The sequence below is a fragment of the Dendrobium catenatum genome, unplaced genomic scaffold, assembly GCF_001605985.2.
Source record: "Dendrobium catenatum unplaced genomic scaffold, ASM160598v2 fragScaff_scaffold_1284, whole genome shotgun sequence".
Lineage (NCBI taxonomy): Eukaryota > Viridiplantae > Streptophyta > Magnoliopsida > Asparagales > Orchidaceae > Dendrobium > Dendrobium catenatum.
Window position 1 is genome coordinate 1,208,854 of NW_021319746.1, and position 19,621 is coordinate 1,228,474.

The window sequence follows — 19,621 nt, forward strand, 5'->3', positions numbered from 1 at the left end:
TATATGATGATCAAGGACGAACCAACATTCTTGAATCTCCTTTCTTCGACGTGAACCTAGACGTGGCCGCTTCCGTGGAAGATTATTTAGATCGCATCCTTTTCACGTAGTACCTTCTTCCTCGGCGTTGGATACTCACTAGTCAACTCGTGGATTCCCCGCCGCCGGCCACCTCTCCAACGAACTACACCTTGGGCATCATTTGTCTTCTAATGGCATTGCTAAGCTTGTTCTCAATCTTCCCCCACTAAAGCACCTCCACCAAGAGTGTGAGTGAGGGACCCAAGGTGAGCAAATCTATTTGTTAAACCGTGGATTAGTGTTTCTTTGTCGTAACATTACTTCTCTATTTTATGTTGTTAAATTGTAAGCATCCTGTTAATCTAGTTGTAACTGCATGCCTTACATAATTTCTACTTGATAATTCTAAAAGCCTAATTTGGGAGAACAAGAAGTCTATAACTAGCAAAGCTTTGGTAATCAAATATTAACATCCTTAAACAGTTCTTATGTTCATTGCATGGTTTCACATCACTATTACTACTAAGTTTATGGGAGAATTTAAATGATAATTTATTTATAACTAATTTATGAATTTTAATATATGTAATATAAAGTATATTTAATTTATAAATTATGTTTGGTCGTAAATACATGCATATTGTTCACTATTTTTAACACTAGAATTTTGAATCAGAATTGTATATCTTTCTATACCTCATTGCTCGTCAGATTTTTATTTTGGTTGTTTTTACAAAAAAAAAAGCAAGGATAAAGTGGAAGCCGAGTAGAATCATGTCAAATTAAACCTTATGTTTTGTTGTATAGCCATGTAAAATAGGCCATGATTTGAGGTATAGAGGATATTTACTATGACAAATGTTTTGGGTTGTTAATTGCTTTATGTTAATACATTTATTTTATAGATGGAATATTTGGAATGCTTATACTCGTAGGTTTATGTAGTTAAATCCATCATAAGTATTATTGGAATATTTATGAATTATGAATGTAAGATAAATTCTATGTTTTTCTGTATTGGATCCCGCATCATTGGGTAGAGGGGACACATTCATTCGTCAAGCGAGATGCTTAAAATTTCCTATTTATCAATTATAATCAGATTAAGAGCATAGATAATTAAAAAAAACAAGAAAATACTTTATATGATAGATAAGGGTTTTAGTTACCAGCATTCTCGCGACTTTCCCAGTGTCTTTGCGTGAGTGAACAAAAACCATTGCTTGATGTCCTTGTTTCACTGATTCTACAACCTAGATAGAGTAATTAAAGTAAAAGAAATATGTTAATGGTCCTATAATGACTTTAGATACAATGATGATAGGCATAAGCATCAGACTGAAAATTGTATAACCTTAGCATAGCATATCTTATTGAACAGTTCATTTCTTTTAGCAAAGTCTTTTTCACTAATGCCAATGTACTGCTGGGCTAGAGGAACCGGTCGATAACTAGAATCAAAAAAGAACAATCCAGTTTCTGCATTGACCCTTAAAAACTGGGCAACCTAATAACAATTAATTTGATAAGTGAGAAGCATGGAATGAAAGGCAAAGCAAACTGTAAATACAAGATTCATGCAAATGCCAACAGAACCTCTAAATAATTAGGCAATGTTGCAGATAACCCAACAATCCTTATCATCGACTGAGTTGACTCAACCTGTCATAGTTAAGAAGAAAATGAATAGAGTTTGTAAACTTAAAGCTTCCCATAAAAAAATAAATAAATAACTAAACATTAGTTGGAGACAACTTTAACATGATATTGCATGCAAATGAAATGGAAGAAGTATCATATCATGACAAAGAGATTTTTTTGTGAGAAATCTACGTAATACACATATATTTCTGCGTAGTTAAGGCATTCAGTCATGCTCTCAACCTTTTCAGAGAGACAGAGACAGGGTGGGGGTGCGACAACGTGGTGGGGATGGGGATGGAACCAAAATAGAAAGAATATAGCTTGTTCAAGGCAATAACGGAACCAAAATAGAAGGCAAGCCTTGGACAGTGACTTCAGGTCGTTGACAACAGTTTTGTACAAGAATAATCTGCTCAGCTACATATTTTAAAACTCTTGTGGCGTTTATTATAAAATTGAAGAAGGCAAAAGAGCCGAGGCTCCCAAGGAAAACAGGATTAACAAATCAATTCAAGAAAACATGCCTGTCGAAGCGTGCGAGCAACCAAAGCTTCTATGACAGAGCCTCTATCATCATTCAGAAGGTGCACCTCATCGATGATTAAAAGCTTCACTAACATTGACATCGACATGTCGCTACTTTTTCGAGTAATCACATCCCACTTCTCAGGTGTTGTCACTATCATCTGATTTGCATAAGAAAAGAAGACTAGAAGTACATGTTACAACACAACACGGCAAACAAACAGGCAGAAAACACAAACCTGAGTTTGTTCGAGCTCATTCCTAGAAAGCTGCATGTCGCCTGTAAGTTCTTTCACAACTAGATTTAAGGGTGACAACCGTTGACTGAAAGTGGACGTCACCTCTGCTGCCAAGGCCTTTAGAGTACATGAATAGGCATTATAAACCTTCCAAGATAATAAGCAGAAAACGTACCAGTAAATGAAACTACACCTTCATTGGAGCCACATACACAATCTTAAATTCCTTGCGCAAAATGCCATCCCTGAAATGCTGCTTGATCTGCAACATAGCTTCTATTACTCCAAGATTGGATGGTAGAGAATAAACAAAATTAAGAGTATTTCAAGGATCTTTGAAGTAGAATATGGCTTGAGAAACAAAAAATAAAAATATGAAGCAATAAAAAATAACTGTTTGCTTATTGGTAAAAAAGAAGACATCAATCCAACTTGTATTCCAAATTAATACCTCATGAAGAACAGAAATCATTGCAATATTAGTCTTCCCTGCACCAGTGGGGGCACAAACCTGCAAGCATCGCAATTGAAGTTAATGTATAAATGCACTTTCAGTAAAGAATGAGGTTAGAAAGTAAAATAGAAAAAAAAAAACAAAAAAACTATCACAATCAGCTGAGAAAAGTGCATCAACAAAGGTCAAAAGTAATTACTAGAATATTCTCATTCGAGTAATAAGTTGTGTGGAATATGCGACTCTGTATGCGATTAAGGGACTTGTAACCACGAAAAGCTGCTTGAGCAAAATCATCTAGCTCACTTATCTCAATCTGAAAAGAGATGAAAACTGCAGTAAGCCGCCTGGAAGACAATTGAGAAAAAGCACGCAATTCATCTTGTTTGATCAACAGCACATTACAATAAGGTCCTCCTTGCCATATTTATTAACGAGAAACTGCAAGGTGAAAATTACTCTGGAAAATAGACTAACACCACCGACACATGAGAATAAAGCTTTAATAGCCAAGTCAAAATCAACAAAAAGAAACTTTGTTTACTGCTTTCTGCTTTAATTGTAAGAACCAAAATTGAATCAAACAAGAAATAACTCATTCCCTATGCGCATGGCTAATATCAGTATATATCAACTAAAAGATAATCAACCAAGCAATGCCTAAATTAAAAATATATATGTATGCTGTGAAGTAGATAAGAAGACGTAAAAAGCAATATGGATGTTATTCCATTAAGTAATGATTCCTCAATCTCCTTACGATAGAGACAAACACTGGTGATTGATTACATAAAGCAAAAAAAAAAACATTGCTCTCTTAATATGTACATCAACAATAAAAAAGTGTGCAAGAAATAGAAAATTTAAAATATTACAATATATGTGTTGGGAGTACTAATTTGTAGATGGAAACAGCTGTTAAGGGGAAAAAGAATCTCAAGTTTAAGAAAAAGGAAACATACCAGCTTCTCATCAGGCCTTATTGGTGCTGTTGCTGTTGGTGGAATCCTAACTTCTTCATAATTACTTCCATGAAACCTCGTTGTACCTTGTGGAAGAGCGGACACAGAAAATGAATTGGGGCCTTGACCAGTCCCTATCAAATCATCAAATGGCTGCTTCTTTTCACTAGCAATTAACAGAGATGCAAAACTGTCCGCAGGAATATCCTGCATGCCTTCTTGATCCATCCCTCGTTTGTGTCGTTTCTCCTCTTTTCGCCTTAGTTTATCCATCTGGCGCTCAGATTCTGTCTGCACGGTGACCTGTAAAGTTGTTTCAAGGATCAAATCTACAAATGCCAAAATAAATTCAGAATTTTCCTCCTTTTTTTGTGATAAAAATTTGCATTAAGAGCTGACATACTTGAGTGCCGTAACTAGGCATCCTTGCTTGGCCATTCGAAGCCATTTTCTCAGACTTGAGTATAAACAGCCCATATTGGATGGTATCCACTAGCTCCTTCCGGTGCTAAAATTAAAATTCCAGACTTGAATCAGGATGAAGAATTTCCACACTTCATTAGCATAAGAATGTCATAATAGGTTTGACAGCAATAAATACACTAATTTATGAATTATCAAAAGTAATGACAGTAAATTCTAACAGAAGAACACAAACTACGCAGCAAAACAAAATAAATATTAAAAAACAACAATCAGAAATGATCTAGGAGAAATGACTAACTTGTTCAACCAATACCCATCAACATGTAGGCTTCTATTGACCTCATTGCAAAAGAATTAACATGGACAACATACTAAACCGATCAAAGGCTTAACAAGGACTGCAACTTCATTTTATGCAGCAAGTTCAAGCAACCAGGCATTGGATGATGCAGTTAAGAGCAAAACACCAGCAACAATAACAGTCAAAGCACAAACAAGCGTGAGCCATACATGAGATTTATATTCTTACCAATAGAAGATACTGTACTACTTCAAAAGCACCATCACCAACGAGGTCCAACAGATCACCAGCAATCTAAAAATCAGAAACTCCCCACATCATAAATTTAAAAGGGAAATTCATAACAAGCAGGAAAAATGAGAGAAAATAATTTTGCATCTATGAAAGGCACGGGAAATAATTCAATGCGCATCTAAGAATACGATAGAAGCACCTCATCGCCTGCTTTGTTGGATAAAAGAAGTCGGCATAAAGCCAATGCCAGGTCATCTCCAGAAAGTGGCGAGCTTCCTTGTTTAACAATCCCTTCACAAGCATCTTTCAGCCATCTCAAACTCACAACTTCCCTCTCAGCATTCAAAGCATACTGTCCATTCATCAAGTGTTGCCCCTCATGAGGGATCACACTCACAAAACTATCAACCACCGAAGTTGCACCATTTTCCAACGGCGCGTCCACGAGGAAGCGAGCAGGGACCTTGAATGCAATATTAGAGCCAAACTCTATGGCTTCACAATGTCTATCAGCAATACCTGTCCAGGTAGATGCAATCTCAGGATCATCACCTTGCAACATGTAAAGCCTATGAGCCGATTCAGCTACTTTCTGAAGACTTGAATCCTGCACAGAGTATCCAACAAGCTTTTGCAATTCTCCCCTGCTAAAAATTATTTAGTTAGAAAAAAGCCACATCCACCAAACTTACATGGTTATCACTTGTTTTTTACTTTTCCAATAAATTACAGATATAAATTAAATTAAAAAGAGCCTCTCCAGAGGTGCTTCATGTAAGGTGAAATGCATTAAACTTTTTCTAATCAAAATTAGAATTTGTTAATGAACTTGAACAAGAGTTAAAATATAAACTTGAAACTGAGTTCGAGACTAAAACTTAAAGTCAACTAGAAACTAAGTTTGAGACTAAAATTGAACCCACGATCATATTTGGACCTCAATTGCAATTTGAATCTAAACCTTGTATTTGATTTAAATATGATCATTTAATAAAAACATAGCCTATATCTGAATGTGGAGAAATTATTACGTGCGGAGTCCGGACGTAAAGATACATCCAGACTCCAATGAGAGTGTGACACGTTGATGTTGTACACAGTGTATACAACTGTATCACACTGTGTACAGTTATATAAAACTCAACTCTACATCTAGTTGGTTGAATGTAAAAATACATAAATTATCATCAATAATGTTTCATTCATTTGGGGTACTTTTTTAAACAGATTAACTACTCATAGCAGCATATCATCTTTATGTGGTTTGTCTCTTACAATTCTCTTTATCACCTCAACAACTGCAAATATATTATAAACCTTTAAGAGTACCTCTAAGCACGCATATTTGTATGTTAATATTTTTCATTACTTTTTTCATATAATTTATATGAATTGTATGATCTACATGACCTACATGAGAATATTCACAAAAAATTAACTAATCATTATAGCAATTATAAGTTTGTTGTTGATGTGAATGAGATATGTGTAGTTCAAACTAGGAGAAAAGATAATGATATATCTAATTTGTGTAATGCTTATCATATGACCAATGGAGAAAAAAGTCAAATTGGTCCCAAGACTATTTTTATGGGGTTAATTACTCTCAGTTATCGCTTCACTACTCAAATGTGATCCTATTGGATTGTTTTTTATTAAATTTGATGAATCAATGAACTAAATTGGATGCATTATATAGCATGGGGTTAAAATGGACCCCCATAAATAATTTGAGGCCCATTTTGACATTTTCTCATGACCTGTATTAAATTAGCTACAATTAATGCATACAACATAAAATCGTATAATACACTGAAACAAATTAAATTGAAAATTCTTAAAATTTTTACTATTAGCCCAAACTTCTGTCTTTAGTTTAATTTTATTTCATGAAACTAAATGCATTGAATTCTTCTATTTATCCATCCCCACCCTACAAATTCATATCTAGTACTTTACCAAAAGTTCTATAACTCTTGTTCCAATAGCCATCTTACATACAAAAGTTGTGTCGACTACTAATAGTAGAATCGTGTGTATCTTATTATATGAGATTGCAAGCTTTATTATGTTGAATCATTGATTATTTTGAAGGAAGCGCATCAATCATATCCACATTTGCATGACCAATATAAAATACTTAACTCGTTAAAGCCAAATAATTTCAAGCCAAACAAAAAGATGCAAATTTAAAAATCCTTTGTCCATTGGAAATGCCAATCATGTGCATTAATACTATTTTAGTGCTCTCTCAAACTTAGTTTTTGCTTCTCAATTTTGTTTTGATGTAGTATGTCAATGATGATGGTACTAATTAGAACGGTAAGTGTTCTCTACCATTTTAATCACCTTGATGAGTTAGGCATAGTGTTGCAAGTTGTGCTAGTCCAACTCTCATTGGATTCCCTATCTCAAATATGTTATGATCCAAGTTAAAAAACATGGTAGGTTCTCCCTATTTTTTCTGTCCAATCATTATTCAATCTTTGATTTTGGAAGATTATCATTGATGCTCAATTCATTCCTTCATTCTTCACTATTTTGACTTTGTGGTATTGATGAAGAATGGAGGGGGGATAATAAAAAATTAAAGATCTAAAATTTCATCTCAAATTTCCATTAATTAATGTATTTGAATTTGAAATTCAAACAAGAAACAGAGGGAAGAGAGGAATTAATTATCTCCTTAATTGGGACCTTTAATTAGGAAGGAAATCATTATAATAGAAAGGAGAGAGGGGCCGGCCAAGTGAGATGGAAGGATAAGCCGTCTAAGTTCAATGAATGTGAATCAAGCATTAATTGGGATTGGGAATTAAATCTGAAATTAATTTCAGATTTGGAGGGATTGGAGGGGCTTCCTAAAATGGATTTATTAATCCGAAAAGGTTTTTAAAATTCAAATATATTTGAATTCAATTTAAAAAGCTTTCCAAATTAACAATTGACTAATTTAGGAAAGTAATCAAGAGGCTATCTAAATTTGAAATTCAAACTTGTGGATGAGGAGAGGCCGGCGGCTTCAAGGAGGGGAGGGGTTTAAGAGAGGTAAATTAATGCTTGCTTGGTTATGGTTTATGGTTGGAATCTCAATTTTGTTTTTTTTTCAAATGGGCATGAATTTAGGAACTTTCCTAAAAAAAGGATTATCATTTTATGAAACAAATTCAAAATTCAAATTTATTTGAATATGAAATTAAATTGTTCCCAAAATAAGAAAGGCTCGAATTGGAAGGTTTTGAATGCAAGATTTGAATGGGTGGAGCCAAGGGAAGAGGGAGGAGATGTGGATTTCGGTGGGGAAGGGGATCGGCGCTTAATGGAGAGCATGGGGTTGCCGGCTAGGAGGTGGTGGTGGAGTTCGGTTTAGAGAGTAGGAAGAGGGAGGAGGGAAGAGGGAAGCTTGGCCGATGGCTATGGAGGGGGTATGACCCACTAAAGTTCTCCCAAGGAACAAAAGTGCAGAACAATTTTTTTTTTTATTAAAACTCCATCATCTCAATACAATAGCAAAGACCTCTATATATAGGCCTTAAAAGAAATTAAAAGGCAACTTTGCCCATTGGGCTTACATAGGACAAGACCTTTAAGTAAGGGTAAAAATGGAAAATGCATAATTAAATCAAAAATACAATCAATAAACTAAGATAGAAATGGTGGGATCTCGGTCGTCGATCTTCGTCTCTTCCTTTGATTAACGTCCACCCTCGGATGTCCGCATCAGGTATTGAAGCTAACGTGGGAAGGTGGTTATTCTGATTATTGGGTAGACTTTGTGCAAAACATTCTTTTGCTCCTATATGGCAATTGCTCCTTGTTTCTTTCACATCTCGTAATATATTGCCTTCAACTTTCCTATTGTACAGATGTTAGCTACTATTAATTTCCTTTTATTAAAAACTTCCATAGTTGCAGGGAAAGGAATATTGTTGAGCATTTTTGGACACGTGGTTTTAAACCTGAAAACTTACTATTTTGCTGAAAGTAAGGTCAAAAACTTGTCCTTGTTGTTGACATCTAAGTTTGTTCAATTGAAGACTACGGTTTTAGGCTAAATATGAAGTATTACTACTAAATTTAGATCCTTGGGGTTATAAATAGGACCACTAAAATATATATTTGACAATGAATTAAAAAGCAAAATTTGTAGTTTCCTCTCAAATTTGTGTTGTTGGATATAAATTCTTCAAGCACATTGAAAATCTTGGTAATAACTTAGAAGGGAAAGCTTTATCCTTCAGGCTTCAACTAGTATAAGGTGTGAATCTTTTGTGACTTTTATCCTTAATTCTTTTCATATAAATATTGTGTTTGATTTTTGAAAATGTTTGAGTTTTGTCAATTGAATGCATGTTAGTTTCTATTTTGTAATGTAAATTTTAATTGTTATTAAATTTCATTTTCGTTCTCATATTTCTTAAGGAATTTCCAATTTTAACAACTCATATAATATCATTTAAAATGAATAAAAGTGTGATAAATTTCTAGCACCCCTTCAGTTGTGATAAATTGCTTCCTATTTTGCTAGTTGAATTTCTGAAAAATTTTTGGAATCCCTGTTGGATTTATGGAAAACTATTGGTGTGAGATCTTGACATATTTTGCATAACTTATTATTTTGGATCCTTGAAACCTATAAGAAAACCTCTCGTTGAATAGTGATAATTTTTCTAATATTTCAATCTCATGTGTGTACTTGTTCGATGTATGTTATTTGACTGCCGGATACGTGTTGATGATTACTTCTAGGGGGAGACTCCTTATATCGGCATGAAGCTTTGTTCTTTGCTTTGGGATGATGTTTATCCTTATTCTTACCTTTTAAACTATTTAGTCATTGGCTCTACATGGTAATTGAAATTTTGTCAAGTAAGATATGTGTTGAATTTTCTTTTTGAAACGTGAACTTAACATATTGCTGAAATTTAATGTTGACCATAGTTTTTTTAGTAAAATTTTAAATTTTGGCTATTCTTAAATTGCCTGATTGAAAGAAGAAAGTATTTTGTTGTTCCTTCATTAATAGCAATTAGATTTTACTAAAATTATGAATAAGTAACCTGCAAATTATGATTTTCTTTTTATTTCATATTAAATGTTATCCTAGTTTGCATTAGAAATCTCCCATCCTACAACAGAAATTTAGCAACAACTATAACTCATTTGCCTCAGTTCTTAATATCATTCCAAGTTTTTGATAAAAAGAAGATAATTACTTGATTTTAGAAGAGATGTACAATCAGTATAACAAAATTTTCATGCGGTTAAATAGAAAACAAAAATATCCTACTATTATATTATCTGATGACAAAAGAAGCTTTGGATTCCCGATCATTAATTATGATTAAAAACAAAACAAAACCAATATATATTTGTGGTTGAAAACTACCAAAATATTCAAAATTAATTGTAACATTCAAAAAACAAATAACACCAAGCAATCAAAAAGATAGAGCAGAAAAACCATGATTCAATGCTTGCATGCTAAACAAATATCAACAAAATCATCAATGCCACCACAAGCAGGTGTAGGTATAGCATTGGATACAATCATGCATCCACCATTCATCTAGACATTCATGCACACTTTGACACGTGTAACCTAACCAATGGTTCCATTCCAACAATTTTATTGAAAAAAAAAAAAGAACAATGGAAAAAATTTGAAGCAACTAGAGGTTATGAGAAGAGAAACATATTGATTTACTTCTTTTCAAAGATTCTCCTCTTGATGTCAATGTCAGGAACATTAAATAAACCATATATGAACATTGCAACCTCTTCAAACTCATCTGAAGAAAATTCTCCATCCATCAATTCCCGCACAGAACCAAGAAACTGCTTATAAGCTAGTCGAACATCACTTGAAACTGAATAAAAAAGTGAATATTTAAAACAAAGAAACAGTTGAAATCAAGTTTAAAGCTTTAGAATCAACAAAGAATGAAAAGAGACAAAAGAAACAAGGGCAGACATATTGGTAAATGAAAAAATGGTCATTGGCAGGCATAATAATCTCAGTAATTAAAATCTTAACATGAATGAAGCAGAATTTATAATCATATAAGATTTTTACTAGCTTCCTCCACATGAATAGCAAAAACAGTAATAATAATAATAATAAAAATAGTTCAAAATTCACATTCATGTTAAGCATGGGCAACCAATAGTGAGGCCACTGGGGGCCATGCCCCCATTGGCTCAACCCAATAACAATAAACTTATTAAATTTTAAGATTTGCAATTCACCGCCTTTACGCTCCTACATGTTCAAAATCACAAGGCTAGCAGCTACAAAGGTCCTTGCAATTATACAAAACAAAAACAAAAAAGTTCATGGTTTACTACTCGATGCAAAGGCGTTCACTAATTGATTGCAGCTTCAATTGCTAGGAGATGTATGCGGTATGCAACATAGGCTCCCTGTGACCCTTGTTGTAAATCTTCCTCTTTTTTTATATCACACTTATACTGCTAAAGTGAAACTAGTATTAATAATTTTCTTTCATCTTTTATCCATATAAAGTCTTTATGAATCGAAAGTTTTAATTTGAGTTTTAAATAGATTGTATTAAAATGTATCAATTTAAAAATCATGAAGACTATTGTACTTTGATATTGTTAGAACATCATGATTATGAAGTTTAATTTGAGTCGCATGATGGCCTAATAATATGTAGTCCACTGTCAAAAATATCATATTTTGATTTCAACTATTATTTGATATTATTCTAGCATCATATTGATTGATATATCTCCAATATTCGTATTTACCAACCAGCCATGACTTGATAAGTGAAACCTTCACAATTTTAGCGCTCCAGCTCCTCTCCCATGAGTCTCCTTCTCTTTCCCGCTCTTTACTTCTATGATGTTCTTCTTATATTCTTTAAAATATTATTTTTTATACTTGTTCTTCTTGATTATAAATGAGATCATTGTATGTTTTTCATCAACATATAATTAACATTTTTATATTAAAACTCTTAACAATTTTTTTTTAACTTTCAAAGCCGACCACAAGCCCAAATGAAAAAGGTTGAAGGCATTTTTAAAATTGCGAATATAAGACCCCACCAAAAAAAATTCCTGATTCCACCCCTATTGGTAAGCAGTTATGGAAAGAGTAATTGCCAGCCGTTCACACTGCAAGTGATTGATAATACTAGATTAAGTACAAAATCCATATTACTTCAAGGAGATTTTGTAAAGGTTTCCTTAAAAGCAGATGGAAGGAGAATTTCATGCTGCTAAATAAACATATAGACAGTTCATCTCTTAAGCCATGGAAGAAAGAATTTATTACATAACATGAACCATTGTAGTACCAACACAAATAAACAAAAATTAAGTTAAATATATATCAATGAGAAACGAGCAAAGGTCATTTCCAAAAACAATAGGTGAATGAAAGAAGCAAATGAAGCCAAACCTATTAGGGAGATTCCAGATAAGTGTGAAAACTGAGTTGCAAAATTAACAGGAATACAAGCACGGTATCACTAGAGAAAGGCATAAATAGCTATTTAGCAGACCATACGCTGTAACTTTACATTGACCGACAGGAAACAATGCATGATTTTAAACCTCTCATTTTCATGGGACCACTCACCATCGTCCCACCCGTGAACCAGCCTTCGAGCAAGTTCTAAATCATCGCGCAACCTAGTTAAAACACCGGAAAGAAGAAGAGAGATTACCATTGCTGCGTATGAAACTTCAAAACAATAAGCAAATCTCAATCAAGCCTACAAAGCCGGTGAAACTTCAGATACCTTCTTGATTTGATGTTCCGTAGGATCTCCTTGCGCTGCAGATACGCACGATCGACATCGAAGTGATCTCTTAGGGAATTAGTTAGGCGCGGCAGCTGCGTCAACATCTTTTTTGTGTCTCTTTTGACCTGTCAATCTCCGCTAAACCCTCACCTCTGCAGCCCTGCTTTTCCTTTACGAAGAATGATAAACCCTGGAATTTCGGAATGGGCAATAATTGACGGTAAAGATTGCCTTCCTCCGACTCGCTTTGTCGGCGATTTGCCTTCTTCCCTGCAAGCTCTTTAGTTTTCCCGGGAGAAAAAAATCTTCCCTGCAAGCTCTTTCGTATTCCCGGGGTAAAAAAAATATCGTTTTATAATAATTATATTGTAAGTTGTAACCCCAAATCCTTGGATTTGACTTGTGGAGCCGCTCGATTCAACTATAAGCATGTCATAGTTAAAGACTATTTTGTTACTTAATTAATACTTTGAAGTTTTCAAATGTGTTTCTATGCTTTGATTTAAGCCAATTTGGAGTGGAATTGGACCGGATTTGGTTACATTGGGTTCTTCTTTTCAAGACGTTTAATTTGATTGTAAGTTTGTTAAGATCGGAATTCGGATGATCCCAAATTTAATTGTAAAAGCTTCTAATTCAAATATGCCTCGAGACTAGTGCTTGATTAAGATGATTTTTTGCGACGTATCAAGAACTTAAAAACTTTTGGATATGCTATTGAGATGAGTGCATCATAGCAAAATAAATCTGGAGCTTCAAAAGTCATCCTAATTAATATGTTATTAAGACATATTGATATAAATGTCTTTTCATGTAATTTAAACTATTTCTATTGGTGGAGAGTAATTAATTTTTTGTAGTTTTCAATGATATTTTACAGTACAATCTAGCAAATATGAACTAACAATAAAAAAAAGACTAAAAATTTGAGAAAAAAGTGTAGAAACAAGCAAGGAATTTATTTTAAAAAATAAAGATACAAGTATAATGAATAAATTACAAGTATTTGCGGGGAAGAGTTTATGCACTGTCATTTTTGCATGGCCACACCAAAAGCTTGTTGTTACATCAATCATCATATATACCATGAAATATAACAAATTTTGAGAACAATTAGCTAATTTGGAAGAGAAAGTTGTAGCCTCTAAATGGAATGAAAACTTCTCTCACCTTAGACTAAATTGTCCAAATTGAGACAATCAACCCTTTTTTGAAAGTAAGATTGAAGCCCGTCTGTAGGGATTGTAAAACTTGGGTATCACTTATAACTCATCCTATGAATGATACTTTGATACCCTTGATAGAAAATCATTGGAGTTTGCAAGGGAGATGAGTATCATATATCTAGGACAATATCAATAATCCTTTATATCAAGAAGTACTTGAGTATGTGAAAGCGGGATTATGCACCACATATATAGGATAAGGGAGAACATCTATTAAAAGTAGGAATTGTAGCTTACAAAAAGGGAAATAGGAGGCTCAAGGGAGAACATCTATTTTTTTTTGGAATTTTTAGAGATTTTTTAAAAGTTGTTATTATTGTTATTTAAAGAAAAAAAATTTAAAAACATTTTTTCATTTTAAAATATTTGTAAAGAAAATTTTCAAATTACTTTAGAAAATAGAAGGCACCAAAAGGGAGATATAGAAAAATGGCTTATTATTAAGGGAATCAACATAGGTCATCAAATGAAATGTTTTGGGAATTTAGCAAAATTTATCAAAATGACCTGTTATAAAGTTAGGAATATAAGACACAACAAGAATTTAAGCCATTTACGGGGAAATAGTTTGTCGCAAATTTAGCTTTGTGGGGGATTTACGGCAAAATACATTTCGATGCTAAAAGTCATATCGTAAAAGTATTTGCAGCAGAAAAGTGTACGTCGAAAAATAAAAAAAAAAATTAGTAAAAATTAATTAGCATTTTGTTAATTAGCTTATCAACCCAACTGGGAAATCAGTCTAATCCGCAAACTGCTAACTTTCCTGTACGTAGTGATCAGAGCTCTAGGGCTATACTCGACAATCGATGTTAACGACTACTATCAACAATCACATTCGCTTGACCACGATCATCTAATCATTGTTTTTCAACGATTGACTCTTGGTCATATTCTCCAAACTATGATATAATGAACCAAACTTTTTTATGATAAGACCCATTAATAGCTTGTAAATGATCCTCATGAAAAATCCCTGCATGCATGAACGTCTATGTGAGAGCGTGGTGTTATGCTTATGAGCTTAGCACCTCTAGCCTTTTTGTATTATGAGTCCTAATTGTGCCAATACAACGACATCAGAGGGCGGTCTATGACGTTGTCTCCTTTGTTCAACAGTAAAATGGGTGAGTGTTGCTATGTCGTTGTGAACTCAAGCGTTGCGATGTTGGGTTTGGGTTTGGAATTTTTTTAATATAAACTAACCCACCTCAAGTGACCAAAGCCATTTCCCCTTCCTCCATTTCTTGTTGCTTGGCCAAGAAGGAGAAGAAGAGGGGGAGAGAGAGAGAGAGAGAGAGAGAGAGGAGAGAACAATCCCAGTTATGAAATTGTTCTGATTGTGGTAGTTACTCCGAATCCAATTTTATTTTCAATCATTTTTCGTTTTTGTTTTCTACCGCATCCTAGAGTTCCATTAATATGAATTACCTAACTAATGGTCCCTTTGATATGGATGAACTTGTTAGTAAAATTAATTGTTGCATTGTTTTGAAAGAAAAAAAATTAAGGATTTATTGTCACAAAACTTTATTACAACTGCTACACAAAAATAGAAAAGTTTATAAAAAATACTCATCATAGAAGTAATAAAAAATGAACAAAAAAGATATCCAAACAAACTTGTTATAAGAGTCTCTAAAATAAAGTTACAAGAGTTGTCGTGAATGGACCCTAAGTTAGTTCCAATTAAGAGAAAAAATTTTGATGAGCAAATACAAAGAAGTCTGATCAAACAAACTATAAGAGACAAATATTTATTTGTAGCTCTTATGTCTACCATGCAATGGGAGGAAAAGCTTCTCTAATAATCAATGACAAACAACAAGCTTCTTAAGCTTCTTGCTTGTGGCTTTTCCTTGCTAGAAACTCGAAGAAGCACAAAAAGAATGAAGAAGAAAATTAGAAGAGTTGCTGACTATAATTAGAACCCTCAAAATTCTAAATTCCTTTCCCTTTCTCGAACAACCTTTTATATCTACAATGCAGGGGGAGGAAAGGCTCACTATTATAATCAATAATAAAATATAATATTCTACCTTATAGCTTCTCATAGCTAGAAAGTTGAAAGAGCCCAAAAAGAAAAAAAAAATGTAATAGTTTTTTATCCGACCCGAAACGCAACCTGAAAAATTCTAGGTTTGAATCAACCCGTTTGCATTATGGGTTGGGTTCGGGTTCGAGTTTTTGACCTGTATGTAAAACCAGCCGGGTTTGAGTTGACCCAGAAATCCGAATCAACTCGTTTGACCCGGGAACTTAACCGCATCTAGTTGCGTTGCTGTCGCATCGCCATCAGGCTGTCACATCTTGTCCCATCACAGTCGCATTAGACCGCCACGCTGGCCTCTCCGGCATGCCAGCCATCTGGTGAAACCCATCACCCAATTAGTCGGGAATTGGGAGCCTCGGGCCGAGGCGGCCTCGCCGCACCACTATGTTAGCTGTCTCGCGAGAGTGAGTCCTAAGTCGGCACTCGGAGACGCTGGTCATACCGACAGGCCGCTTCGGCGTCGCCGTATCTCCTCTGAGTTTTCCCGAGTTTGGTCAGGTCAACCCGTAACCTGCGCGGGACAGATTCGGGTTAAAAATTCGGACCCGTTTGCAAAATCGGTTTGGGTTCGAGGTCGAACACGTCGACCCGTTTTGACATGCCTAAGTTTTTGGAGTACAGTTATTAGGACCCCTCAAATTTTAAATTCTTTCCCAATAATTCCTTATCCAACAAGCTTGTGTTATGCCAGTGAGGATCCTCGATCATATACTCCACATGCATGATTTGAGCTTCTGCTGGCAATATTTTTATATTAAATAGTACATTATATTGTCTACAAAGTTATAATTTCAGACTGTATCAATAATCTTCAGTCAGTAAAATCTTTAATCAGTTCAGGCAAATTTATGCTGTTCAGGCAGTGAAGAAGCATGGCTCACCAACCAAAACAAGTTAACGAAAGAGGGTAATATAAATAAAATAAAATAAAATAAACAAAACATTGCAGGTATAAACAATCACCACTTCCATGCTGCATTTCTCTATCACTTTTTCTCAGAACTACTCTCCCTTGGGACACCCAATCTTGGTTAGGCTGTCTTTTTCTTCTTTTTCCTTTCCCTGTAGTATTTATTTTTCTTTCTCTAGCAGGTGAGCTATTACAGGCACAACAACCCTCTCCAAACTTCTCCACTTATTTCTTCTACTCCCTTTTCTACCAGTTGTTCTTCAGTTATGGAAGTTATGGTGCTCTTCCTTCTCCTTCTCGCCATGCCTGGTGGTTCTGGTAAGAATTAGCTCTATAGTATGAGATTATCTGTCGTATATTTGTAGAGAATTTTCTCTCTTTTGTTGGGTGTCGCTTTGGAGAGGATAGAGATATGTATGCATTAGTTGAGTTGATAAAAAAAATTTACTTTTGTTTTCAAAATTCAAGCTATGTTAAATTTATGATTTTGCAATCAACTTTTTAATAAATATAAAAAAATCACTTTCCTCTTGGTGCTCATTTTTTCTTTATGCCTTATAAAGATAAGTTGTCATCCGTGCTTCCAAAAGTAAGATTCTTACTTTGATTTGCAGAGAAATTTTCTGATTAAAAATATAACATAATAGTTTAGGCTAGTTTAGATATGAAGTGTTTTCCTTAGTTTCATAAACTCAGTGTTAAGAGAGTAAGTTTGGTTTGGTATAGCTTTCTTCCTACTTTCTGAAGCAGCTTTTTAGTACAAAAATAAATAAATAAACTACTTTAGAAAGTCATAAAAAGCTGTCATAAACGAAGTCTAAATTAAAAGGGGATCAAAATTCAGTCGAATACATCAATGATCAAATTCATTTCAACCCAAAAATTTACTTCTATGATGAGAGTCAAAAGCTTTGTATTTATAACCAACATTTCAACTATATGATGTGAAACAAATGTTAAGACTAATGTGTTTTAACAGTCAAATATATCTGATGTATCTAAATGCAAGATATATTGAATCTGATCCAACCTATCTTCACCTATGGACTGGCTTTGCTGATAATTGACAAGGAAGCAATGCCTCTCAAGTGTTAAACCTTAGGTGGGTTAAGTGAGTAGAGTTAAGCTTACAGTTTCATTTGGCACAGCTTTCTTATTGCTTCATAAAACAACTTTTTAGTACAAAATTAAGATTTTTGTACTAGAAAGCTACTTCAAGAAAAAGTAAAAAAGCAATTCCAAATAAAGCCGAAGTTTGAAATTTTAAGTGAAAGACTAAAAGCATCCAACCAACCAGCCAAATGATTGAATCTAATAAACTCAACACTTAACAAAATATAATTTTCTAATTTCAAGTAACCAAATAAACCACAAATTTCTTCACATTTCCACAAATCACTCTCGAACAAATCATTCTCAACCCATTTTTTGTTCTTCTTCATGCAAGGCGCAGCTTGGTGTACCTGTAGACCTGATGCCAGCGACCCAGCTCTACAAAAGACTATAGACTATGCTTGTGGAGCTGGAGCTGACTGTAATCCCATTCTACAAAATGGTCTCTGTTATAACCCCAATACTGTTCTTGCTCACTGCTCTTATGCCGCTAATAGTTACTATCAGAGGAACAATCAGGTTCAGGGAGCTTGTGACTTTACAGGCACTGCTACTGTTACACCAACAGATCCTAGTGAGGCTCATACTCAATGCTTGTTTTGATCTATCTAATACTTAGAATGATAATTTGATTTTATATATCATTTGCAGGCAGTAATGGCTGTATTTATCCTGCAACCTCAAGGTGTAGTATTGCAACATTTATTTTTGCTGATGTTTCATCTCTGATGATTTATTTTATTAAAATGTGACAAAATGGCTTTTCTTTTGTCTCTAAAAATAGAATTTTGGATGACTCAAAAACTTTTCCAAATAATGAGAAAATTATGTAGTGAATGTATCTTCTCACAGGTATTCAAAAGGGTGATTTGATATTGTTGATAATTAAATTCAATTATAGTTTTTAATCTCATAATTAAATTAACTATTTGTTTAGTTCATTACAATATTTAATTAAAGATGTATAAAATTAGTTATGTATAATGATAACTTTTATATCAGTTTGCACAACAACCATAACATGATTTTATGAAATAATATTATAAGACAATAATGCCAAATAGAATTTTAATAATAATTATAAAATTTTTTTAATTTCCATTTTATTCTCTCTCTCTCTCTAGTGCTGCAGGGACAAGCAGTGCTTCTGGAACAGCAACCTCCACTCAGAACCCAGCCTCATCCTCTACTCCAAACAGCTTAAATCCAACCCAAACTGGAACAGGAGTCTTGGGAGGTCTTGGTCCTTCAGGAATCAGCACAAATATAGATGGCAGTGCTGCTGCTGGTTTCCTCTCAAGTCCAATTGTCCCTCCTCTCTTACTCACAATATTGTTATTATTTGGCTTGGTTTTTCCTCAAAGGAGCTGACTGAAATAGAAGATAAAATTTTGTTTAAGATATATTTGAAAATTATTAGAATTATTTTGAGATTTATGTAAAACAAATTCTCCATTGTGACCAAAACTATATTAGGATATCCCTGCACTTTATTTTTTTCAAATAATATTGTTTTTTTTTTATGTTTCATTTGTTTGGTTTCATCTAAAGAATACTTTTCTTGTCAACTTCTCCCCAAGCAATGATATCAACCATATTGATCCCCCTTTACCATCTTAGTTGAAGCGTAAGTTGGGATGCAACTCATCTTAATTTGTTGGTTGGGAGCTTTGGCTACCAATCAAAATGTCTTATGTTCTAGCTTGCGTATGTGATGTGTGTGAGTTTACCTTTT

The 19,621-nt window shown here is 34.0% G+C and overlaps 2 protein-coding genes across 5 annotated transcripts in view; one reads left to right on the plus strand and one right to left on the minus strand.

The window, feature by feature from the left end:
• Window positions 1–12,921, minus strand: part of LOC110113266 (DExH-box ATP-dependent RNA helicase DExH14) — a 75,431-nt gene extending 62,510 nt beyond the window's left edge. For 2 of the 3 annotated variants that reach the window (XM_020845766.2, XM_020845765.2), the window contains exons 1-15: window positions 12,582–12,921; window positions 12,419–12,471; window positions 10,514–10,676; window positions 5,006–5,453; window positions 4,801–4,866; window positions 4,249–4,353; window positions 3,846–4,148; window positions 3,083–3,199; window positions 2,881–2,940; window positions 2,623–2,691; window positions 2,430–2,546; window positions 2,190–2,351; window positions 1,618–1,683; window positions 1,376–1,528; window positions 1,191–1,274 (exon numbers count right to left, since the gene is read on the minus strand). In XM_020845766.2, the coding sequence (XP_020701425.1) occupies window positions 1,191–1,274; window positions 1,376–1,528; window positions 1,618–1,683; window positions 2,190–2,351; window positions 2,430–2,546; window positions 2,623–2,691; window positions 2,881–2,940; window positions 3,083–3,199; window positions 3,846–4,148; window positions 4,249–4,353; window positions 4,801–4,866; window positions 5,006–5,453; window positions 10,514–10,676; window positions 12,419–12,471; window positions 12,582–12,688 (2,073 nt within the window). In that variant the 5' untranslated portion in view covers window positions 12,689–12,921. The remainder of the gene's footprint in view (window positions 1–1,190; window positions 1,275–1,375; window positions 1,529–1,617; window positions 1,684–2,189; window positions 2,352–2,429; window positions 2,547–2,622; window positions 2,692–2,880; window positions 2,941–3,082; window positions 3,200–3,845; window positions 4,149–4,248; window positions 4,354–4,800; window positions 4,867–5,005; window positions 5,454–10,513; window positions 10,677–12,418; window positions 12,472–12,581) is intronic. The other variant, XM_020845767.2, reaches the window with a different exon arrangement.
• A 4,045-nt stretch (window positions 12,922–16,966) lies between these two features.
• Window positions 16,967–19,377, plus strand: LOC110113271 (PLASMODESMATA CALLOSE-BINDING PROTEIN 3). Of its 2 annotated transcripts, none has more exons than XM_028699424.1 (4): window positions 16,967–17,091; window positions 18,221–18,460; window positions 18,538–18,571; window positions 19,011–19,377. In XM_028699424.1, exons 1-4 carry the CDS (start codon window positions 17,040–17,042, stop codon window positions 19,255–19,257), a joined length of 573 nt encoding a protein of 190 aa, XP_028555257.1. In that variant the 5' UTR covers window positions 16,967–17,039; the 3' UTR covers window positions 19,258–19,377. The 2 variants fall into 2 exon arrangements, with proteins under 2 accessions (XP_028555257.1, XP_028555256.1); XM_028699423.1 differs by having other exon boundaries at window positions 19,019–19,377.
• Window positions 19,378–19,621: the final 244 nt, after the last annotated feature.